The following is a 25,414-nucleotide window of genomic DNA, read 5'->3' on the forward strand; positions in this document are numbered from 1 at the left end:
CCAGAAGGGCAACACATTCAGCCCCTAAACCTATAAATGACTTGAAATTTGGTGTCACAAGGCATCTGTCACTACCACATGTATCCTACTGCCTGGCCAGTTCCCACAGTCTCATGGTCACAAATACACATCAAATTATCCTTTCACTAAGATACATATTTATTATTTTCTTACAAATTATCTCATTATGATGCAGGCTTACAGCAAGGAGACCCAGCCATCCCATCTTCAGAACTTCACCATCTGAACCTACAGTTGCTTCCTGTTCCTCTGACTTATATCCTTTCATTACCCCACTGATTACCATCCAGGTGCTCACAGTCCCCCAACAGAAAGTGTATAATAGACTCCAGTTGGGCCTGCAGCCTTTTTCAAGCTACAACACTGTCAGTGGTCTGGGTGCTGCTGATAGTGCTCTAGCACACTAGGACACTGACAGAGGCCAGGTCTCTCCTGATCATCCCCACAGCAGGGCCCTCTTTGGAACCATGCTGCTATGTAGTCCCTAAGGGCCACTACCACAATCCATCCTCAGTGAGGGATTCATGTGGTAGAGGGGGATGCTATTCAGTGGCCAACTCCAGCGCCGTAGCTACATCACTGTACTACAGATGCTGACTACAGTAACAAAAGGAGCTTTTCCTTTGCTGTAGTAAATCTACCCTCGCAAGAGGCAGTAGTTGATAGAATAATAATAATCATGTTTATTATTGTAGTGCCTAAAGACCAACCCAGAATGGGGCCCTATTAGACATGGTACTGTACAAACAGAGTAGCAGCCAGTCCCTGCCCTATAGAGTTTACAACTTAAACATACAAGACAGACACAGGTTTACATGATCATGCACTATTTTTCCACACCTGTATTAGCAATTAGAACCCAGGAAACTTCAGATCCACAGCACAGACCTCTTCCACTTGAGATAAGGTGGTAACTGGTATCAGAAAAGGGACATGACACACACTTTGCTGGTGGTTTACACAACTATTTGTGAGGCAGCAGTGAAAATTTAATACTGGGACTCCTGGGTTTTACTACTGGCTCTGGGAGTAAAGTGTGGTCCAGTGGACAGCACAGTCAAGCATTTCGCTTTGACATACTTTCTTTGAATGACAGGGTGGATCAGAGAATGAGACTTGGATCTGTAATGTTAGCAACCTGGGTTATTTCCGGTATGCTCAGTAACAAGACTGTGAATTGCAGAATTAACCACAGTCAGTGGAAGAGGTAAGCCTAGAATTTATGATCTCCTGCCAACTATACCTAGACTATAGGATATTTCAGGTGGGAATCTCTGTCTCACACTCCCATCCTCACCACCATGGCCACCAAAGCTACTCCAAAAGGGGAAGGGGGCTGAGCAAGACACAGTACTGCCAACACTTGCAATTTTATCTCCACTCTTGTAATATGTCCTATTTTGCGTAGTACCCCAGCTCTGGGAGCTATGTGCCAACTCTCGCAATTTTATCATAAGCCTTGCAGCATACGATGTTCTGCTCACGGCCCCAACTTGTGAAGACAATTGATTACAAGAGAATCTCAGCTCTCATTTAAATGAGAACAGTAAGTCCCCAGCCCTCAGGGTTGCAGAGAAAAGCATGAAAATGTGCCGGGAGTGTAGCCTAAAGGTTCGGAAACCAGAAACCAGCCACCCCTGCCCTTCCCCATTGTTCAATCTCATGATTGTTCGGGCTGGCAATGCTGGAGATGGGCTCTGACAATGCCACTTCCACAGGGATCACAGCCCCTAGCCTGCCCATGCTCTAGCCCAGGGTACACCTTGCCCTAGGCCCTGGCCTCCCCGCCCAATCCCTTCCAGCCCTGGCCCTGCTCTGCTGCAAGCCTCCCTGCTCTCCCAGCAGCCCCTCCTACTCGATCCATGACTCGACGCTCGGCAGCGGCGCCTCGGCCGGGCCCCGCCCCTCCCTGCTGTCCCGGATGAACCCGCCTCACTCCCTCATCGCTGGCTCGGCGCTCGTCCTGCCCGGATCCTGGGCCTGAGCCCCGAGCGCCGCCAGACGCGGCTGGGCCACGGCCTCTCGCGCCCGGGAGCCGAGGTGAGACCCGCCCCGGGGTGGGCTCCGAGTTCCCCCTAGCTCCCGCCCGCCGGGCTGGGCTCCCTGTGAGGCGGGGCTGAGCCCCTGCCCGCACCCTGGCTGGGGCGCGCGCCCGCCTCTGCCTTGCGCCGCAGGGCGGGGGGATTCCCCGCTCGCTCACGGGAGTGGGCGGGGCCGAGTAACGGCTGCCGGGCCCCAGAGTATTGTAGTCCCCCCCCCCACCCGCCCGTTTCAGTGGGGTGAGCTGCGGGTGGGGTGCTGACGTTGCTGCCTGCGCGCGGCTGGGAGCGCCCCGGTGCCGGGGAGTCAGGGCTGAACCCAGGGCGGGGGCTGCAGGTCTCGCAGGCGGGTCACCTGGTCCTGGCAGAGTTTCACGACTGCCAGGCTGTCCCGGTTTGGGCCGCGGCCGGGTCACTTTACATGCCCATCACGCACCCAGTCGGGTGTGGCATTCCTCGCTTCCTTTCACAAACTGGGGCAGTGTTGCTCTGCGCTGTTGGCCGCGCCACCCTAGAGGTGGCTGCATGTCAAGCGTGTTGTGGAGTTCGGATGTGTACATTGTTCTGGGAATGAAAAGTGTTATGTACAAGTGAGATGATAGTTTTCAAAGCAGCTTTCTCATGTATCGAGATGTGAATATTCGAGATAAGAGGTGATGAGAGCATTAGGAAGGAATTCCAACAGCTGGGAGCCAACTAATGGCATAACAATATCTGGGACAAAGCAATGTAATGTACAGGCAGGGACATAAACAGAAACTAAATTACAGAGTAGGAAGGAGTTAGAATCAGATAAAGAATAATAGATTAAGCCCTTTCTTGAATACAGTGGAGCAGGTCAGGAAGTTATACTACAAACACATGTTGGACCAGATCTACCTCCTTCCTCGAAGCAGACCCTCAACCAGGCTGCCTCCCTTTTAGGTGTGCCTACCTTCCTGACCTACTCTTCTCCGCAATAAAGATCCTTCACTGTCCTATTCAACTGTTTAGTACATTGGCTTGGCATCAGTTCAGGGCAACAGCACCCGTATTTCCCCTCATTGATCCAGCAAAAGCACCCCACGCTCAGGCTTCAAACCCCTGGCTGACACCTCTTTTGGGTGGAGACGCATGTCTCTGTCCCTTCCCAGGGAGTATTTCTACGCTGAACAGCCTCCCAAGTACCACCTGGGAAACCCACTTCACCTCCATTGTCCCAAACGGTTCTTTGAAGTTCCTAATATTTCCCCAAGGTTTACATTAGTCAGTCTCCTAGAAAATTTACATACAATCATACAGTAACAACACACAAACAATTACATTTTTATACAATGGATCCCAAAGATATTAAACTTAATTAAGGTTTAACTTAATTCATTACAGTATATCCAGGAAATTGTCCTCTGTCACATTTGGTACTGCTAAAAATATTTACCAGAATGCTTCCAGTATTCCAAGCATTCTGGGTCAGACACACAATTTTATTTCCTTTAGCATTCCTTGTCATTCTTCATAGAAGTTTTCTTCCCAAGTGAAGGAGCTTATGAGAAACTTGTGTGTTACGCCAAAGTATTGCCTGAAGGAAGGGTCCACTTTTTCCACCCACAAAATATTTGAGGGTCCTGTGCACCATGTGATATGAAGAGGTGAAGTAGTGATTTAGTCCAGTGGTTCTCAACCAGAAGTATATGTACCTCTGGGGGTACGCAGAGGTCTTCCAGGTGGTACACCAACTCATTTAGATATTTACTAGTTTTACAACAAGCTACATAAAAAGCATTAGTGAAGTCAGTACAAACTAAAATTTCATATAGACAATGACTTGTTCATACTGCTCTATATACTATACATTGAAATGTACGTACAATATTTATATTCCAATTGATTTATTTTATAATTATATGGTACATGAGAAAGTCAGCAATTTTTCATTAATAGTGTGTTGTGACACTTTTGTATTTTTATGTCTGAGTTTGTAAGCAAGTAGTTTTTAAGCAAGGTGAAACTTGGGGTTATGCAGGACAAATCAGAGTCCTGAAAGGGGTACAGTAGTCTGGAAAGGTTGAGAGCCCTTCAGTCCTCTGTGGAGCAGTGTTCTAGGCTGTAACTGGATTATTAAAAGTATCAGTATTAAAAGATCAGAGAGAATTACTGAGTTAAAACTGTTCATCCTGTTTAAAACTGCTCTGTGGATCTCTTTCAGAGTGCTGTTTTGCACAAGCTACAAGGGACGATGGCACTTTCTTTTCATTAGCTCAGTTGCTTCATCTGACATAATGCTCATAAACAGCATATTGCTGTTCCACTGCTGCTAAGACTTGGGGGACAGCAGTATCCCACGAGTGAACAAAACACCATGGCATCAAGCTACCCTCCTCCATTTGATGACCCTGTAGAAGTGAGAGAGGGTTTTCTGTGTCCACTGTGCCTGAAGGATCTGCAGTCTTTCTATCAGCTTCAGTCTCACTATGAAGAAGAACACTCAAGCGAGGACAGAGATGTCAAAGGACAGCTCAGAAGTAAGAGTCATGACAGCAGCTTTAACTTCTGCTCTGTAAAATTCCATACAGTGAAAAATCTTTAAGTTGTACTACAGATTCCTAAAAGCATCTCACCTATAAATTTCACTTCACTAAAATATTGATTAAAATGAGTTAGGAGTAGGGTTGGTTTATGTGTAAATGGATTTAGGCCAAAGAATAATTACTGTACAGTTTCCAACAGAAAGCTTCAAAAATGTTTTCTACCTTGCTTGCCTAAAGTTAGGCACCTAAATAAGTGGCTTGATTTTCAGATGCCTAATTTTATGCATCCAAGTTAGAAAATGCTGGCTTTTCACTTTTGTGAAAGTTGTCAGTACATGGATGATTTATAGTGTTAGAATTAATAGCAGTTTTCCTTGTAACTTCCCTGGGCATACTGTCAAAAATTGACTGGATTTGTCAGCTGACTACAATGTGGATGCCTTGAACTTGTCAATTAAACCGCTTAATTGTTGGGTGCCTTGAGTATATTTATATTGGATTTCTTTTCTGTTTAGATAATCATACTTTTCCATTTTTGTGATGATAAAAGATTGTTCGTAGCTTTTTGTTCATATACACTTTCATTTTATGTGTAGAGTAAAATGTGCAGAAACAGTCTTTTGAGTGTTTTTCTGGAAAGTTGCTTAATTGTTTTTCCTTAATTTTGAATTTTTATCATTTGTAACTATAATTGACACTGCCGCTTAAAAGGACACAGATTAAAAGCCATATATTCAAACAATCTTTTTTATTTAAAAGCATAGCTTTTGTTACTCTTAGCCCCTGTTAGATTATTAAAATTCAGTTTTATAAATCTGATTTACTTTTCACCACTTCAGCGGCTCATTTGCTTTTAGCCATTCACTCAGTTTGGACAATTAAAGTAGACTAGTCAGTTTCGCTCTTGGGGTTCTTGTGCACTCGCACAATGCTGTAGTATTGGAATTGCAAGCACCGCTCTGGAATATTTAAACCAAAACAACAATATTCTTTTCATTGGTTTAAGAAAAAGAGACCTTGTGTTAGGTTTTGTTAGCTCTCCTGACTGTTTTTTTGCTTTTAAACAAAAAACACCTAAATTTTGGGTTCTGCTATCTCAGTAGTGTCCTTTTAATTGAAAATATAATAGTCACACTTTTTCAGATTTTTCTTTAATTTGCATTTTTAAGGATGTTGTTTTTATCTGCCTACTTTGTCATAGTTATTCATGTCAAGCCATATCCAGTAAAACTCACCCTAGCGTAGAAAACAACAAAATTGCTTTTATATTAAGTGGGGGAGTAGTATTCAAACTACACATCAGAAATATTTCTAAGTGATTTCTTGCTGAGTTCAAAGTGTCCTAAATGTGGGTGGATAAGACAATCATTTATATATGCTTTTTACATGGGCCTGTGTTAATGTACTATGTTTTTTTTAAATTTAAACTTTTTATTTGTTTTTATTGTGGGGGGAGATGAAGTGGATGTGAAAGAACCTTTTGTCTCTGATAGTCATGAGGAACCCATACTTTTTCTTGTTTTTGTCCAACCTTCAAAGTCCCCAGGGTACCCCGCAGCTCCCAGCCGACGTGGGAGGCAGGGGACCCTGCAGCTCCCAGCTGTCGCGGGCTGAAGTCATGGAGGTCTCAGGAAGTCACAGGCTTCCGTGACCTCTGTGAGAAAAATTTTGCCTTATCTATGAGATCAGGAATGAGATGGGAGATGGTTTGCACAGTAGGAAATGGATGGAGGAGATGGGTCTATGCCATTATGACTGAAAGGAGAAGTGGTCCACAAGAAAAAATCTCTAAACCAGATTATATCTTCACTTGTGTCGAGTAGTACCTTACTCCTCAGGTAGCCCTTTTGACTGTAAATTTTAACTGAGATGTGCTGGGTAACTGATAACAATGAGGAAAAGTACAGCAGGTTTCCAATTTGCATGTATCCCATGACGCATTAATATATGTGTTAAACTTTTTATGACAAATGATAGTACCATGCAATCACATAACTTTTCTATCTTTAGTAGATACTGTATGACAACTATTGAAGTGCATTATAATGTTACTATTCACTTTTCACTTGTTATATATTATTTGTGTGACGGATTTCTATCCTACAATATTCGTTAGAAACTGCCAGATAGTAGCTTGATAGTAAATAGATATTTCTAAACAAGGACTTTACTGGAAATTCACAGCTCAAGAGACTGGAAAGCCTTAAACAAGGCTTTGTTAAACAAGTGTAACAAAGGCTATTTATGTAAGTTGGTGTAAATCAAGGCTGTTTGTGTAGGGTGGTGTAAATCAGTTATGCCAGTGGTGAAGATACTAAACCTATAACCTGAAGGTTAAATCTGGCCAAAGAGAAACCAAGTTTCCCTCCCTTCACAGACAAAGAAATAAATAGTGGCCATTGAGGAGCTGCTGGTGGTGCTAACTCAGGCCCCTGTCTACAATCATATTGAAACTGTTTAATATATATGCTAGCAAAAAGCATTCAGGAACCAACAGTGTTGAATTATCATATTCTAACCCCTTGACTCCAGTTCCTTGAACAAAATAATCTTCACAGATTTCCCTCCTCACTGTTTGCATATGCAGATTTGGGTTGTCTCTCTATGAAGATATCAGAGTAGCAAAGACTAAGATGCTAATGTGGTTGTACAGCACCTATCATGATGTTGTCCAAGTCCATGACTAGGGTTCCTAAGGCTTTGGTAATATAAATAATTTAATATCCACTTTAGTGGTACTGACCTGATAAAGAGCTGTGATTCACTAAGGCAGGGGTTCTCAAACTTCATTGCACTGTGACCCCCTTATTACAACAAAAATTACTACATGAACCCAGGTGGGCCTGAGCCCACCCAAGCACCATTGCTTGGGATGCAGGAAGGCGGAAAGCTTGAGCCCCACCACCCCGGGCCGGGGGGTCAAAGCCCAAAAGCTTCAGGCCCAGGCAAGGGACCTGTAACCTGAGCCTTGCCACCCAAGGCTGAAGCCATGAGGCTTCAGCTTCTGCCCTGTGTGGTGGGACTCAGGCTTCAGCCCCAGGCCGCAGCAAGTCTAAGCCAGCCCTAGTTACCCCATTAACTCGGGACTTCTTATAGAGCCTTTCACCTGAGGGTTTCAAAGGTCTTTATAAACAGAATTAATAAACATTAATATTAGCCACACGTTGGCTCTGGCTGTTGCTTAAATTATTCCGGATGACTTCATCAAGGGAAATAATTTTTATTTTGTATACTTTTTAAATGTCAAAAGTGCCTGTCTCTGGGATGTGGTATTGCAGATGTATGGTGTGTAGTTTGGAGTGGCTGTGGGCTACTCCCTGTGTCCTGCAAACAAAACAAAAACCAAAACTGCTAAAAACAAAACAAAAAAACCCTGGAGGCTGAAATTCAAAACTGTAATTTCTTAGTTTTCTCTTTACCTGTATAGTTATCAAGTATTCTATCCAGAAAATGTTCTAGAAAAGTTCGTTTTTTTTTTTGAACAGTAATTGTGATAAACTGGAGACTGTCTCATCATTAAAATGTGAAACAGGGATTTTAGTCCTAATTTTAAGTGAAAGTATCAACGTAACCTTAATTATAGGATTGGTACTAATGCTCATCTGTAATATGCTAATAGTAATTGTTTTCTTATTTAATTGGTTGGACTAGTGACTGTAGCTCCTCCTACAGCATAGGCAGTGGTTGGAAAGTTAAGGTTGGCTCCTGTCTATAAAAACAGTATAAACCCCTAGCAGCCCCCCTGATCTGTGGCACACCCTCTTAGTTATTGCCAACAGCCAGGGGATAGATTTGGTGACACACTTCAGTAATATTAGAAATGAAGTATGTCTAGAGGAAAGTCTTGGTTGTCAGGACTTCTCGGCTGTATTCCTAACTCTGCAACTGACTCTGAACCTATGTGAAACTAATCCTCTGTGCCTCAAATTAACCATCTGTCAAATGGGGCTAATCATACCTGTGACCTCAACCCACAGCTGTTATGAGTCTTAATATTTGTATAAAGTGCTTTGAGATCCTTGGAAGCAAGGTGCTTTAGAAGGACAAAATGTAATTATTGCTAGCTGGTGGATAAATGTGACACTTGTTCTGTTTAAAATACTATATGTGGGAGGGTCTGCAGGCAATTCACTGCAGTGAACAGTAACTTCCACATAATAGGCTGCTTACCTACACTCTAATAGCTGCTAAGTGAATCAGACTTGTGTGTTCTCATATCTAGTACTTTGTCCAGTGTTTTAATTTCACAGATTGCTTGAAAAATAAGTCTTTGTCAGGGTACACTGTATTCCTGTGAGCTGCTGGTAATTGGGAAGATGGTTTAACTGGCACATTAATATTCACACCAGGTTGAGCCAAATAAGAGAATTTGACCAATATTATCATAGTACTTACAGTGCTTTTCAACTTCAGAGCTCTTTGCATTCAGCTGATTAATTCTCATAACATCCCCATGTGTCAGTAGCTAAGTATTCCCATATCTCTACAGAGGGGGAAGCCGAAACAGAATACTAAAATGCCTTGGCCAATATCTCAGGGGCAAGTGTGGCAATACAGATGAAGACTCAGGAATTTCAGACTCCCAGTCCTTTGCTTGGTCCACTGGACCAGGGGAGGGCAAACTTTTTGGCCTGAGGGCCACATTGGGGTTGCGCAACTGTATGGAGGGCTGGGTAGGGAAGGTTGTGCCTCCCCAGACAGCCTGGCCCTCGCTCCCTAACCACCCCCCTCAGAACCTCTGACCCATCCAACCCCCCCTGCTCCTTGACCCCTGACTGCCATGACCCCATCCACACCCCTACCTCTAACCGCCCCCCCCCCCCGGGACCCCACCCTCTATCCAACTCCCCCGCTCCCTGTCCCCTGACTGCCCTCCTGCAACCTCCTCCCCATCCAACTGCTCCCTGTCCCCTGACTCCCATCATCCAACCTCCCCGCCCCCTTACCATGCTGGAGCCAGCTGCACTGCCTGACAGGAGCGGCGGGCCAGAGTGCTGGCAGCACTGCGAGGTGAGGCTGAAGAGGAGGGGGGACAGCAGGGGCGGGGCTGGGGGCTCAGAGGCTGGGCAGGGTAGGACGATCCCTCAGGCTGGAGTTTGCCCACCTCTGCACTAGACCATGCCCCCCTCTCAGTAATATTCATCTCATGTGAAGTAGTCTGGTAGAATTCATTAATATTTAAAATATGTTCACTATTACAATATTGCTAAATGTCATCTTTTTACTTGTGGGTTTTTTGTGTGAATTTACAAAGAATGTAACTAAGTACTGCAAAGCAATGCCATTTATAAGCAGAATATTCGAAAACAAAGGTACTGCACTAAAGATAGTGGTATGTTTAAGTAGCTGCCTTTATAATGTTTAATGAAGATAATAAGGCATTTGCTGATCATTATTTTGTAGCTTTCCTTAGGGTTGGGTTAGTAAGTTGACTTTGGACAGGGTTCTCTCCCTTGAAGTTCAATCCTGTGAAGTGCTGAGTAACCTCATCTTCCAGAGAAATTACTGGGAATTGAGAGGTCCTCAACACTTGCAAAGTGTGCACCACTTGCAGGATTGGACCCCTGCAATGATGTTTTAGTCAACAGTTCACTATTTAGATTAATTTCTTTGCATAATTTTCTGTCATCAAACACTGATGCTAGTGCTGAGCACCTGTAACTCCAGTTTATCAACAGGAGCTGTGAATGCCAAGCATCTCCTTATGTCCAGCCTCACCGCTGTCTGACATAAGTATGGGGATGCTTTCTGGTTCTGTACACCAGGCCAGCTTATTTTTATGAAGGAGGAAAACTATTATTGTTTTAAAGGAAATTGAATTATGCTAAATGAGCAGATGAAGTTTATAGTGGCTTCAAATGACAAATGTTCAGGGACTGATTGCTTAGTGTTCGATCTGTTTTTCAGATCTAGTCCAAAAGGCCAAAAAAGCAAAGAAGAAGCTATTGAAACGAGATGGAGATGACCGAACTGATACTGGAGCTCAGGAGCGATACGAGTCTTTCAGTTATGGTGGAGTAGATCCATACATGTGGGAGCCCCAAGAACTGGGTAAGAAAACAGGAAAGCCATGTGTAGTAGGACAGGTTTTCTGTTAATTTACACTCAGTACAATCCAATTGATTTCATTGGAGTTGCACAGATTGTAAGTCTACATAGAATTTGGTCCACTGTGTAGAGAGCTGATGCCTTGTGTATTGTTTTATTAAACTGTACTCAGGCTCTTGAGTAACATTTTAAAAAACAGATGTGTTACTTTGTCCCTGAGCTACTAAGTATGGATTCAGGTTCAGATTTTCTCAATGTTTCTGTATTGCTTGGGTTTGAGTTTGTGGGGGAGGTCCGGGGGCCCGGCACTGTTAGAGACAGGCCTGCTTGGTAAAGCTCAGGTCCATATCAAAGACTTATTTAAAGTTCAAGGGTATCTTGTTTGGACCTCGAACTACTTCTAATATCATTATTGGAGACTGCCTCTTATGCTGTATTCTGTTGTTATGCTTACTGTTTTATGGGGCATTTTTGCTGTTGGGTCGTGGGATGAAATCCCACAGGACTGATGGCAGACCTACACCTCTGGAACTCAGTCCCTTTGGTCTGCCAGAGCCTAAGTTTGGTGAGCTTCATGGTGTATTGTACTGTTCAGTTAGGCTTTGAATGTTTTATTCTTTCAGCAGCAAGGCATAAGGAATTTTTGTCTTCAGAGAGACCCATATTTTGTATGTGATGATTGGCTTGCACTAGTATGAGGAGGTGAAGCGACAGATGCTGTTTTATATTTATGAACAAATATTTGTAGTGTAACCTCAGCATTGATTTCTTGCTCCATCAACAGTGTTACAGGAAAAAAGTAATTACTTCATGATTTGTCCGCATATCTGAGAATATAATATGAACCAGGAGAAACATCTTGAGCTGTGTTGAATTGCACTTTTCTTGAAGTGATTATGCAGTTTTGATTTTTCTTATGTATTTGGCAGTCAGATTTTAAAATCCTTGAAGATTAAAAAAGGGAAGTTAGAAATCTGAAAGAGGAATTGCAGTTGCATACATTTTTAATATCTGTTTGACAGCTTTATTCCCAATTCCAGTGGTAGTCAGCAAATGAAAAGGAAGTAACTCTTACATTTAGTAAGCTGTTGTTGACTGGTAATTGAGGGATCAAGAGAGTAATAGCAAGAGGTTTTTTGGTTGCTTTTGCTGTCTTTAAAGTAATGCTAGTAATTTTAGTGGTAGAAGTAGAGTGCTCCGTTTATCACTAAAGCCAGTTTGCAGATAAGAGGTTTAATCTACAATTCTATTCAAAGCAGTGCTGTTAAAAAACAGGATTCCAATCTGTCTTTAAAATTCCATTTGAACCTCAGTAGCAAACAGTGAAAAGAGATTAACGTTTCTTTTAAACTGACATTTACAAGATTATGTGACTGAATCTGGGGACTTTCTTAATCTGTCTTTTCTGACCAGGTGCCATGAGGAGTCATCTTTCTGATTTCAAGAAACACCGAGCAGCTAGAATTGATCATTATGTTGTTGAAGTCAATAAATTAATAATCAGGTTAGAAAAGGTAAATTTGTTACTTCTTGTTTATTCCTGTGAATGTATAGAAGACCTGATGTAAAACCTTGTTTGAATCTGTAATGTGCACAATTTGTGTAATGCCCAAATTGTTTCAGAAATGTTGAAGGTTTAATCATAAATATTTTGTCTCCCATACATTCTCCTTTTTGGCTCTCATTTTCTTGTGTGTCCTGTACTAAGAGCTCCATTTTCAATTTGAGTTAATGCCCCTATTCCATGTTGTCCATTATACTTTTAAGAACTTCTTCTTCTCAATGGGCCAAGTGCCATCCCTTTACTATTTTCTTCTAGTTTTGCAGTGCTAAGCTCCTCCCCCATACTGTCTGCTTCATATTTTTGCACCAAATCTTTTATTATTCATATTCTGTTATGGACCCTGTCTCGTAGCTCTAGTTTACTTGTATCTTTTCATAGGTACAGTGATGATGGGTGCTGTAGGAAGAATATACAAGAGCAATCTGTTGTATTCATCGAAGTTAGTGAGAGTCCTCAGGTCAGGCACCTGGCTTACGTGTGTCATGTGCTGTTTACACCAGTGTTGCTGTAGAAATAGTGGGGAAAGTACAGGGAGGTTGCTGTAAATGACGGATTACCTTTTTAGTACATAAGAGAATGCTGTCAAGACTGAGCAGTCCAAGCTGTTAAAAATGCCATTCTTGAGGTGTGTAAATATTGTCTTATGAGAAGCATGCAGTTGACCTGATTAACTCCTCTGTGTGTCCTTTGCCAGCTTACGTCATTTGACAGAACAAATACAGAGTCAGCTAAAATAAGAGGTTGGTACACGCTTACATCAAACTAACTTTCCTGATGTTTCACACCAGCTGATAAATGGATTTCATGGTGGTTCTAAGGTGGAGTGTTTTTGTGTCCGTTTCCCCATGAACAGCTATAGAGAAGTCTGTTGTGCCTTGGGTCAATGATCAGGATGTTCCGTTCTGCCCAGACTGTGGTAATAAGTTCAGCATTCGGAACAGACGTCATCACTGCCGCCTTTGTGGGTCTATCATGTGCAAGAAGTGTATGGAGCTTGTCAGCCTTCCGTTGGCGAGTGAGTACAGTGGGCAGATGTGAGTTACTCCTGTCGTCCTCTCTTTGAGAACACCAACTAAAGGGGTTCAGCTTTTTCCATCTGAGCTGCTTATGTCTGTTTTCATCAAAGGTTCCTATCTATGATTCTCCATTTGGTATTCCCAGTTCCCAAGATTTCCCAGTGTGGTGCAGTTGAATTTCTTTAATATTGTAATTTTTCATTTTCTGTAGCATCTTTCCAAGGAGCTCAAAGTGCTTTATAAACATTAATGAATTAAGCCTTACTGCAGGCTAGATAAGTATTAGACCCAGGTAAACAGAACTAGAATCCAGATCTCTTGGTTCCTAGTGATGTGCTCTGACAGCTACACCATGTCTTCTCCTAGCAGCTGTAGCACCTGGTAGCTTTGACTAAACAAGACAAATTGTTGCTGCAGCCCTTATATTCTGGTCTGCTAGAACTAATGACTATTTAAGAGAGCAGTGGGAAGAAGACAGGTGGATAGTGTTCTGCGGTGGTCAGCTATCAAGTCTGTAATGAACCCACTGACACTACTGTGACAAAAATACTATCCTCCCTTTTATGAGTTAAATGTGGATTAGTTCACAAAATCACTTGATTAACATTGGTCTTGATCATACAGTCATTTTAATTTAATTCTCCTTTGTGTCTTCAGGCCCGTCCTATAGTTCCAGAGAGGAGCTGTGATAACTCTGGCTAATTATTAATATATAAATAATCTTGGTAATTATTATTGGATATGAGAGTCTTACAACATAAGGTCCTCATCTATCTGATTAGCGGCTTGCTAATCTGATAAACTGCTTACTTACAAAGGGATGTAGGATGTCCCAATAGCTAGTTCCTCCTCCCTAGCAAGGTGGTTTCCTCTCCGACATGTGTAGAACATGTGTATCAATTTGGTTCCAATGAGAAACTGGAAATATTCATTCCCTTCTGCAGTGGTTCTCAAACTTGTACTGGTGACCCCTTTCACACAGCAAGCCTCTGAGTGCAACCCCCCCCTTATACATTAAAAACTTTTTTTTTAATATTTAATGCTGTTATAAATGCTGGAGGTGAAGCATGGTGTGGGGTGGAGGCTGACAGCTTGTGACCCCCCACATAATAACCTCGTGACTCCCTGAGGGGTCATGACCCCCAGTTTGAGAACCCCTGGCCTTTTGGGTATTACAGAATCATTTGTTTGTGTGTGTGGTTTTCAGGCAGACTCACCAGTGCCAGCAAAGAGGCCCTGGCCTCTCATACTAGTCCAAACTCCTCACCTAACAGTATCCATAGCTCCCGCCGTGGCAGCATTAGCAGTGTAAGCAGTGTGAGCTCAGTTCTGGATGAGAAGGACGATGACAGAATCCGCTGCTGTAGGCACTGTAAAGACACCCTACTCAAAAGAGAGCAACAGATTGATGAGAAAGAATACACACCGGATATTGTGAAACTCTATGAGGTAAAATAAAACCTATTACCTGCTCAGGGTGGGTGTGGGAGATGGCATAGAACTATAGGTGGTTCCTGCCTTATTCTCCCTCATCTGACTTCCCTTATCCGTGGACCATTCATTGTTCACCACTCTAGGAGAATGGAATACAGGATGGTGTTCTGTCCACTCGCTGGGATCTAAATGTACGTAGGGCTGTGTAATAATTGGTTCCTTCTCCCTAGCCTGATGAAGAAGCATCTCACTTTGTGACCTGTTTTATTTCTAATCATCTAGAGACAGTAGTTTTGAGGTGACCCCTAAATTCTGGTCTTCCTCAGCTGGGTTGCTCATAAAATGCATTTTAAAAGAAATGTGTATGTGCGTATTTGTGTGTCTGCACTACATTAATGGATTGTACAGAATCTATGCCTTTTGCTTTTAACTGTTTCTTGTATGGGGGCTGGAGGGCAGGTGAACAGGATGGCTCAGGAAATTAGTAATAGGCTATGACAGGAGCCTTTTGGTTCTAGGTTATGGGTTCAAATACAGTCCAAGTCATTAGTGACTAAAAGTCATAATCTGATGGCTCTTTGGTGATGTCTCTGAAATGGATTGACGGGTTTTAGTTCCGTTCGTAGTGGCTAGATGTCAATATCACATATCAGAACATCATAGTTAGCGCTAATTGGTCCTCTTGTCAGCAATCTCAGCAGAGAGGCCAAGGACTGAAGAAGTCATGATGACAGATATACACCGTCAGCCCTAGAAATGGTCTCTGAACTTGGTTCAGTGGTGGGGCAGTGTAGGGAAGCTTGCTGTGCTACTGCGCATTCTGCGTTTGTTGTGTGGATAATAAATAGAGGACCTCATTGTCCCAGGTAGTCAATTTGAGAGCATTCATCAGCGCTAAACTCTCACATGCACATGCCCCAGATGAAAGGTTTATGCCATACAAATGTCTGTTTTTTTTATGTGAGGAGAGTATGTGTATAGCTAATATTGGAGAGCTGCATTTTAATCTCTTGATTTTATTGATTGATTAAACAAGAAACTCCGGCTTTGCATGGAGAAGGTTGACCAGAAGGCTCCGGAATACATAAAGATGGCAGAATCATTAAAGTAAGCCTGTGTGATTTTCTTGCATGTGTTTTTCCCCCTAAAAATCTGTTTTTAATACAAAGTCTACAGTAATTAAAACTGGCAACCTATTCTCTATTGAAATTTGAGGACAGCCAAATATTAGACACTGAGATTTCATTATAGCCAAATATTAGACACAGCTCAGTGGCTGAAGCTAAGCTAGTAAATGTGAATGACCTAAATTATTAAAGCATATCTTAGAGTTGACAGGTTTCATCTTTAGCTTAATTCTGGTGAGATTTCAGATGACAGTCTAAAATGTCTGAAGCTAAATATAAATATCTCATCTAGGTGGCCTGGAGAGATACTTTGTACATCGGTGTGATGTACCAGTGATGTTACATGTTTGTGAAAATGAGGGGAGGGTGTTAGGTAGAGGGTTTGAATCAGTGAATGTTTATTATGCAGTATGAGTGAAATTCTGGCCCTATTTAAGTCAGTGGTCAGAATTTCATCTGAGAAGTCTGCATAATACTTTACAGACAAGTACAATAGATGCTATCCCAAAGGGCTTTGACTTTAGGCTAGCTGTGGCAAAATCATACAGTAAACCTCTTCTGTGAAACATTAGAATTCACAAATTAACCATTGTCTTCATTTTTGCAAATAAGAAATTTTTCACTTATGAGTTTAACATAGAACATTCACCCTGAAATCTTATTAGCTGCAGTAGTCCTTTTATCTGACAGAAGAGATAAGTAATATTAAAAGGCCTCCTGTTAATTCTTACTATTGTATAGATTGCTTGGAAGACATAACTTAGTGTAAATGAGGATGTGTTTTCTTTCTTTCTTTCCTAGTGCTGGGGAGATGACCTACAATCTTGAACATGCTAATGACCTGAGGGTGGAGGTGCAGAAAGTGTATGAATTAATAGATGCTTTAAGGTAAGGAACAAACTGTTGAGAGAGATTTCTATAACTATTTAGTGGATGGGTTAAACTAGAGACACAATGTTTGAAATTGAAATGTACTGTACTTAATTTAATCAAACACAGAAAAAGAAAAATCACCTCTTCTAATAGAGTTTGTGAGAATATGAAAAAACAAACCAAAAAACCAATCATGCTAGGTCATGAATCTGCTATGCGCACAGCACCTCTGTCTACTTAAAGGGACACATTCAGCTTCATTTTCAGTTTTAAAAACAAGTTTAAATAGTATTCTTGTCCACCCTATCCATATTTTGTAGTTTTACAGGTTCACTTGCTAATTTGTAAGAATATTTGTTTCCCCTCTTACTGTGTGACCTCCACTCACGTGGGAGATTAACTATAGTGAAAGTGACTATACATAAAGTGCTGCCAAAGGCACGAATTAACCAATTGAACAATATTTTTCTGTAAACTTTTTCAGTAATCTTAGGTATTAGTTGAAGTAATTAGGGCTGTCGATTAATCACAGTTAACTCACGCGACTAACTAAACTTTATTTTAATCATGATTCATTTTTTATTACAATTTTAATCACCCTGTTAAACATTAGAATACCAACTGAAATTTATTAAATATTTTTTTGTTTTTCTACATTTTCAAATATATTGATTTCAATTACAACACAGAATACAAAGTGTACAGTGCTCACTTAATATTATTTTTATTACAAATATTTGCACTGTAAAAATGATAAACAAAAGAAATAGTATTTTTCAATTCAGATGATACAATACCGTAATGCAATCTCTTTACTGTGAAAGTGCAACTTACAAACGTAGATTTTTTTTTTTTTGTTACGTGACTGCACTCAAAAACAAAACAATGGTAAAACTTTAGAGCCTACAAGTTTCACTCAGTCCTACTTCTTGTTCAGCCAATCACTAAGACGCACAAGTTTGTTTACATTTATGGGAGATAATGCTGCTGGCTTTGTATATGCAACGTCACCTGAAAGTGAGAACAGGCGATCGTATGGCACTTTTGTAGCCAGCATTGCAAGGTATTTACGTGCCAGATATGCTAAACATTTGTATGCCCCTTCATGCTTTGGCCACCATTCCAGAGGACATGCTTCCATGCTGATGACACATGTTAAAAAAATAATTTGTTAATTAAATTTATGACTGAACTCCTGGGGGAAGAATAGTATGTCTCCTGCTGTTTTACCTCCATTCTGCTGTATATTTCATGTTATAGCAGTCTCAGATGACCCAGCACATGTTGTTTGCTTTAAGAACACTTTCACTGCAGATTTGACAAAACGCAAAGAAGGTACCAATGTGAGATTTCTAAAGATAGCCACAGCACTTGACCCAAGGTTTACGAATCTGAAGTGCCTTCAAAAATCTGAGAGGGATGAGGTGTGGAGCATGCTTTCAGAAGTCTTAAAAGAGAAATACTTTGATGGGGAAACTACAGAACCCAAACCACCAAAAAAGAAAATCAACCTTCTGCTGGTGGCATCTGCCTCAGATGATGAAAGTGAACGTGTGTCAGTCTGCACTGCTTTGGATCGTTATCGAGCAGAACCCCTCATTAGCATGGATGCATGTCCTCTAGAATGGTGGTTGAAGCATGAAGGGAAATATGAATCTTTAGCACATCTGGCCTGTAAATATCTTGCGACACCAGCAACAACAGTGCCATGCGAACACCTGTTCTCACTTTCAGGTGACACTGTAAACAAGAAGCATGTAGCATTATCTCCTACAAATGTAGGCAAACTTGTTTGTCTGAGTGATTGAACAAGAAGTAGGACTGAGTGGACTTGTAGGCTCTAAAGTTTTACATTGTTTTATTTTTTGATGCAGTTTTTTTTGTACATAATTCTACATTTGTAAGTTCAACTTTCATGATAAAGAGATTGTACTACAGTTCTTGTATGAGGTGAATTTAAAAATACAATTTTTTTGTTTTTTATGGCACAAATATTTGTAATAAAAATAAATATGAAGTGAGTACTGTGAAATTTGAAAATGTGGAAAACATCCTAAAATATTTAAATAAGTGCTATTCTATTATTGTTTAACAGTGCAATTAATTTTTTTAACTGCTTGACAGCCCTAGTACTAATATATTAAGAAAAATCATGCTTCTGTCTGAATGTAGGTTGACAGTGTGTCTCTAACACCTGGATCTTTGAATTTTTCTTACTCCTGGCCCTTATTTTTGTACTTATTCACTGTATGCGTATTCTGATTCAGTAAGAAGATTTTGAGTCTAGGCTTGAATGAAGAGCCTCAACCTCATCCCAAAACTCTACAACTTCAGAGAATGATTAGATACTCAGCTACCCTTTTTGTACAGGTAAACAAAGCATAGGTTGCACATATGTGATTCTTCTGCTGCTTTCTCTTCATAAGCAAAAATTGGAACCATGACTAGACTTAAATTACGTATTGGAGAAGAATAACTTTTCAGGCTATTTAAATGGTGAATATCCTGCAGTCTGACCTGATGAGCCTTTTAAGGCTTTCCCTTGGCATGAAGATAACTTGTGTTGGAAACCTAATACTGTACACTTGTGCAACATGTTTAATTGCTCTTCTTGAAATGACAGCATACTTTACACATCTAGTTTCACCAATTTTTGCTTATTAATATTTTAAGTACCAATATATAGAAAACTCATTTATTTTTTTTATTTTGTAAGCTAAACTTTTCAGACTTTCATTAATTCTGAGGAGATATTAGACTAAAATGTGTGCTCCAGAAACCGATTATTTCAGAATAGTGTATATTCGTACCAAGATGTGCTTTCATTATTTTCCTGAGCATTAAGTTGCTGCAGGGAAACTTTTTTCTGTTGAGCATTGGTTTGTGGTATAGAAAAGTTGAGAAACACTGCACTAGATCACCTTACTCTTTAAATAGAGTTTCTGTTTTTGAGTAGGCTAAAAACCTGCAGTTTATCAGTAGTATTTTACTATTTATACTCTTCTCTAGGAAAAATTGTTGGGTCTGATGTCCCTGCCAACCAAAGACAAGTATGAAGAACTGAAAGAGAGAAGAAAACAGGAGATTGATAGAAAACTGCACATGGAAAAACAGGTGAGGATGTGGATCTAGCTTTAGCTGTGTTAGGACCTATTCCTGCAGTCACACACCTGTATTAGTTACTCATTTAGTACTCCATTGTGCCTCAGTGTACGTGAGTAACTGTTCGCAGCACTGGATTTTGTGTCTCATTTAGTCTTTCAGGAACTGGCCCATTTCTCTATGGATCCCTGTGGAATGAGGTTTTGGTATTCCCTGGAGGGAGAAAGGGCATGTCTTGTGAGGAGAAAGGAGTCAATAGCAAAGAGCAGGCTGCGTATGTCTTGGGGTAAGAGTAGAGAGAGGAATGAGAATCTTTTTCTTCAATTCAGTGCATTTCCCTGAGGGAGAACACATTTGCCCTCTGGTCTAAGATTTAATGTATATGATTTCTGTAGGTTTCATTATATTTATGACTCCTTTAAATTAATACTGTGTGATATTCCATTACAAGAGCATCTGTTAGAGACAGGCTTGGTCAGTTTAATACCCAAATCAAATTAGGATTGCTCTTTGCAGTCTCATCAGGCACGTTTTTCAGTAAGTGCACACAACCTTCAGTGAAGAGGATGACAGTTATATACTTTATATATAAACACTACTACTAGTGTAGAGCAGGAGAGGGTTTATGTAGGCAGCTGTGGTGGGATTTGAGTTGATTTGTGAAACTCCTAATCAACTCAAGGAAAAAACCATCTAGTTATTGTTAGGAACTCCAGCATCTTCTGAAGTGTGATAATTGCTTCTCTCTGGGATGTGCTCATGTTGTGAGTTTGGATGGGCACATCATTGTATGATCCAGAAGTATCTCCATGTAATTGGCCTTCTGAACTCATTGCAAATACTAGGATGGGAAAAGGTATTTTAACCCCCACTACTAACAGGCTGTTACTGTTTGAGGAACAGTATATTCTGCATAATACAAATACTGCCCCAGGCATAACTGCAGGTCAGAAGGTCTGTAGCAACCTGATCTTAGTTTTTGGGTGGAAATTACTGAGTGTAGATTTTAAATTGTGGCTCTGAGTTTTGTCTTGTTTGATCAACACAGAACACAAGGGTGACACCAAGACAAGCCTCTTAACATTAATATCTTATTTGAGCCCTGTACATTCCTCCAATTGTAGTAGAAATGGGTAAAAATCTGTTACGTTGCTCCTATAATCTAAATAATGAGTCACAGAACAAAGTAGTGCAGTAATCCTCCCTTTTTGAGAGACTTGTGCATATTGCCCAGTTCTGAAATGGACACTGTCAACTTTTTAAAATTACTTTAAAAAATATTTCATTTTTGATGGAACAACCTTCAAATAGTGCACACTGAATTTTTTAAAATAGGGTTTTCTTGGTCCTTTGATGTTTGAGTTTTTTCAGCAAAGGGGAAACTGACCTGATACAAATGCTGTCAACTGCACAAAATAACTCAAAAAGTGACTAACACTTTTCAGTTACAATAATCTCAGGTGTTGGAACCATATAGGCACAGAAATTTCAGGCAAAAATGGGAGTTTACGTTCATAGGTCTCCTTTTAAATCTTGTCTCTGCTAGGCAACACTTGAAACACAGAGAAGACTGGAGGAAAAGCAGAAAGATTTGGCTTCCAGATCCACAGCTGCACCCAATGGTGAGGTACCTTATCCAAAAAGAGGCACAGTAAAGAAATCTGAAGGTTGGTTACCTACATCTAGCTTACCTCGCCAAAGGGAAATAGCTGACCCACTTCTTCAGCAGATTGACAATATTACATCTTTTATTAAGCAAGCAAAGGCAGCTAATCGGTTAGATGAGGTCCGTATGTTGCAAGAGAACCTGCGACAGCTTCAAGATGAATATGATCAGCAGCAAACTCTGAAAGCTATTGAGCTTTCTAAAAGGCAGGCAGAGGAGGAAGAGATGCAGAGGGAGCAGCTTCAGGTCCTTCGTGAGAAGGAGTGGGAAAGGGAACAACACAAAGCAATGTCTCAACACTCAAGGACACGTTCTCTAGACTTCAGAGAAGTGAAGCAGCACCAGCATGAATCTGGAAAAGAAAACCTGAACCAGATAGCACATGCTTTGGACTTAGATACCACTCAGATCAAAAGCAGCCTAAGTTCTAAAACTCCGTCTCCAGATGCTGTCCAGAAACAGGTAACTAAAGAGAACTCAGTCTTCCCAACAAAACCCAGAGATGCCCTACAATACATCAGAGAGACCGACCAAAATCAGACAGTGTTCCTAAACCCTTTTGAAGATGAGGCAGATACTAGTCCAGTAGAAGAAGACCCTGCTAACACATTGGCTGGTGGCAGTTCTCAGGTGGTTTCTTTGCCCACCAAAGCCCTGCACAGTGATAAAAAAGAATATAATCCATTTGAAGATGAGGAGGAAGATCAGCAAAAAAATGAGGCAACTGTTTGTGCTCCAAATCCTTTTGAAGATAATGGAAATCCATTTCAAAAGTCTGTGAATGCTCAGAGTTCTGGTAATCCATTTGAAGGGTTGTCTTCTACCAATCCTTTTGAAGTTGATGATGATGAAATCTCAGGAGAGGACATTATAGAAGAAGAACTCCTTCTCCAACAGATTGATAATATCAAGGCTTATATTTTTGATGCCAAACACAGCGGACGGATGGATGAGGTGGAGGTACTGACAGAGAACTTAAAGGAACTGAAGCGCACATTAGCAAAGCAGAAAGAGAAATCCAATTGCTGAAGCAATAATATGACCACATAAAAATAACTTTATAGTCCACTGTTAATGCTGGAGGATGAAGCAGACTGAATTTAAAAATAAGGAGCACAGGTTACAAGAGGGAAGGATGAGAAGAATCTTGAATTTTGTGCAATGCACTTTCATTTAGGTCTTTCCACTACTATTTGGATTGGGAGAATAAAACTGAATATTCTAATACTATTATATTATTCTCAAACATGTTTAATAATACAAACTTTAAATATGATGAACTTTGTCACAACATTTTTTTAAATTGTTGATTATCATCACATGCTTATTTCTGGGCAAAATGGGAAAGTGCTAATAGGGAAATAGATGATTCAAAAAAATCTGACAATGCAGACATCAGTCTGCCATCTTTCCTTCTTCCTTTGGTTTTGTTGCAATATTATAGGTCAGCCTTTAAAACTGGACTTCCATTAATAAGTGACCAACATTATTTTCTAAAATTTTTGTGCATCAGATGTTTCCCGTGGAAATGACACCGTGCAAGTTGTTACAGCTAGTTCAACTGCCTTATTGTGCTACAAGAAAGTGCTGTTAAAAAGCAGGCTGCTATGATTCTTTGAGCTGCAGAATATAAAAGCTACAGATCAATTTGTGCAATGCAAATATGTAAAGGGATTTTTAGGGATTTAAAAACAAATTTGATAACTGATCTCATAGGTGGTGTATTTGAGATTTTTTTTTAAATATAAAAGCCTTCTATACTGCCATTTCATTTTCCCATTTTTTTTTTTTTAAAGCTGCTGCCATTGCACTGGCCATAAATTGCAGAATAAAAGTAGAGGGGTCTGAGCTGTGTTCAGAGGTGAATAGTTTTTATAAAAATAAACATCTAACTCCCTCTTTTCAGGAAGAAAGCGCAGTACCACTGCAAAATAAAACATTAGGGAAAACCATCCAATTTCGAATTCCTTTTTTGGAACCTGCACATTCCTTTGTAAACTCTGGGTGACAGAATGATCATGTGTGTGTTTTGTGAGACTGGAACCCTGTTTACATAGCACTTAGGGAACAGAAATCTTGTTTGCAATAGAAAAGCCACTAAACTGAAATTTTGTGAAAAAGTTGAAGGACAAAGTTTGTGGCTGTATAATGCCCTTCAGTACTTCAGTTTACTACTTGATTCACTTCCTTTAAAAGAGTGTGAATCTACATCAGTGAATCAAACTTGATTGCCTTATGTAAAATAAGGTTGGATGTGTTTTAAGCGCCAGGTATGAGCCTTTGTTAGGATCCACATGAATGAAGGTCATCACTTTTGAAGTGTGAGTGCCCAAAGTTGGTCACCTAAATCTTGATTTGGGTACCAGAATTTGCTTCAATGGAAGATGCACGTGCCTGCATCTCTAAAAAATTAAGTCACTCTTGTTTTCTAAATCTAGGTTTAGGTGCTTAGCTTTAGGAACATGTGTTTGAAAGTTTTGGCCTAACTGTGTGTGTATAATTTTAGATGAAATAGAGCAAATGGTTAAAACAGACCATGCTAACACTAGCATGCAAATTTTATTGATCACTGAATATGAAAATGCAAACTCTTATGTGACAGAACAATGTTTGTAGTTGTGCCTAAATAAGTTATGTATGCCTTTTTAAAATCTCAACAGGCATAAGTAATGTTACTGCCTGAAAGTCAAAAGTAGGCTCTTTAAGCTTTGTTTCAGTCTGAGTAAAAGCACAGAGTAATGCATACCTTCCCGTAAATGTATAAAATTTCCTTTAGTGACTTTAAATAGTAACTGATTGTGGGGAGGTGTTTCATGGCATGTCTTGAAAAATGCACATCTGGTGCTAGCACCGGATTAATTAAAGCAGGTTAGATGCATGTCCCTGTAGCTTTGAGATTAGTCAAGGCATGGAATTGTTTACATTTTAAAAGCATAACAATTTAGCAGTTATTCTTTTAAGGCAAAATTGTTTCCTGTACCAAACCAGAACTGGCTCCTCGGCTGCAATCCAAAATTTATTTTGCTCTCAATTTAAGAATAAAAAATGGTTCCGTGGCTTCAGTTTTTTACATTGGGAGGTGAGGGGAGAAAGCGTGTTCCTTTGCTGCAAATATCCTGCATTGTTTGTGTTTTACAGTCTAATACACTAAAGTATATGTATTGTACATGTAACAATGTATTTTTACAAGCAGGTAAGATGCTAGTGTACCTCACGAGCTCAATCAATGTTAAATGTGATAGACTAGAACTCTTAACTGTAAAGGTGATCTCCAAAGTGAAAACCTTATCTGTATATGGACTGCTGTGGAGATTACACTATAAAGCAAAACGAAGACATCCTATTGTCAAATAACTAGCATTTGTTAATAAACTTGCATGCACTACTCTATACTGAAAATTTGTAAAGAAATAAAATAACATGTTTATTTTGGTGTGTGTGTGCAGTAGATGGAAAATGCTTTTAAATGTGGGTCTGGATCCCAATAGGATCTGATAGGGGCCAACGTTAAGTGTGCAATAGCAGGGGAACTTCAATATAGTGCCATTACAGTAATTTTCTTTTGGGGACATATCAAACTGCTTTAAATTAAGATGTGCAGCTACACAGTTATCCCTCCTCCCTTTCCTCTCATGTCCTGAGTAGTCAAAACTTTAATTTTATGTGGAGTGATTCTTCCACTTCACAGCACATTCAAACCAAAATAAGTTACTGCTTGTGGTGTATGCTGTCATCTAGCAACATTCAGCAGGACCTGGGTGTTGATACAAGTTTGGTGAAAACGGATTGGTTGAGTCTACATAGCTCAATCTTTTAGTTTGAAGTAGGAGACCGTTTAGGGAATAGGTTTAATCTTTTAAAAGTGTTCTGCATTTCATTTCTTGTAACACTGTTGCTGCCAATACTAGAGCCCAGCTTTGACCCATTTTAAAAAAAAAATCAGACTTGTTTGTTAACATATAGGGTACTACCAAGAGCTAGTGAGTACCTCTTTCTTAAAGATGCCACATCTTAGCT

The 25,414-nt window shown here is 40.4% G+C and overlaps 1 protein-coding gene across 2 annotated transcripts; it reads left to right on the forward strand.

The window, feature by feature from the left end:
• Window positions 1–1,946: 1,946 nt before the first annotated feature.
• On the forward strand, window positions 1,947–24,829 carry RBSN (rabenosyn, RAB effector). 2 transcript variants are annotated; one of them, XM_073351277.1, is made up of 12 exons: window positions 1,947–2,061; window positions 4,246–4,561; window positions 10,475–10,618; window positions 12,029–12,129; window positions 12,874–12,919; window positions 13,033–13,194; window positions 14,403–14,644; window positions 15,666–15,736; window positions 16,558–16,644; window positions 18,897–18,999; window positions 19,639–19,743; window positions 21,278–24,829. In XM_073351277.1, exons 2-12 carry the CDS (start codon window positions 4,399–4,401, stop codon window positions 22,424–22,426), a joined length of 2,373 nt encoding a protein of 790 aa, XP_073207378.1. In that variant the 5' UTR covers window positions 1,947–2,061; window positions 4,246–4,398; the 3' UTR covers window positions 22,427–24,829. The 2 variants fall into 2 exon arrangements, with proteins under 2 accessions (XP_073207378.1, XP_073207379.1); XM_073351278.1 differs by lacking the exons at window positions 1,947–2,061; window positions 4,246–4,561; window positions 10,475–10,618 and having other exon boundaries at window positions 12,037–12,119; window positions 13,033–13,213.
• The last annotated feature ends 585 nt before the right edge of the window (window positions 24,830–25,414 follow it).

This window comes from Lepidochelys kempii, chromosome 7, assembly GCF_965140265.1.
Source record: "Lepidochelys kempii isolate rLepKem1 chromosome 7, rLepKem1.hap2, whole genome shotgun sequence".
NCBI lineage: Eukaryota > Metazoa > Chordata > Testudines > Cheloniidae > Lepidochelys > Lepidochelys kempii.

Excerpts from the sequence above, each read along its gene's own strand:
- RBSN (XM_073351277.1), top strand. The coding sequence starts at position 4,399 with ATGGCATCAAGCTACCCTCCTCCATTTGATGACCCTGTAGAAGTGAGA. Across the intron at positions 19,000-19,638 it reads CAGCTACCCTTTTTGTACAG|GAAAAATTGTTGGGTCTGAT; the intron begins GTAAACAAAGCA and ends ACTCTTCTCTAG. Across the intron at positions 19,744-21,277 it reads AACTGCACATGGAAAAACAG|GCAACACTTGAAACACAGAG; the intron begins GTGAGGATGTGG and ends TGTCTCTGCTAG.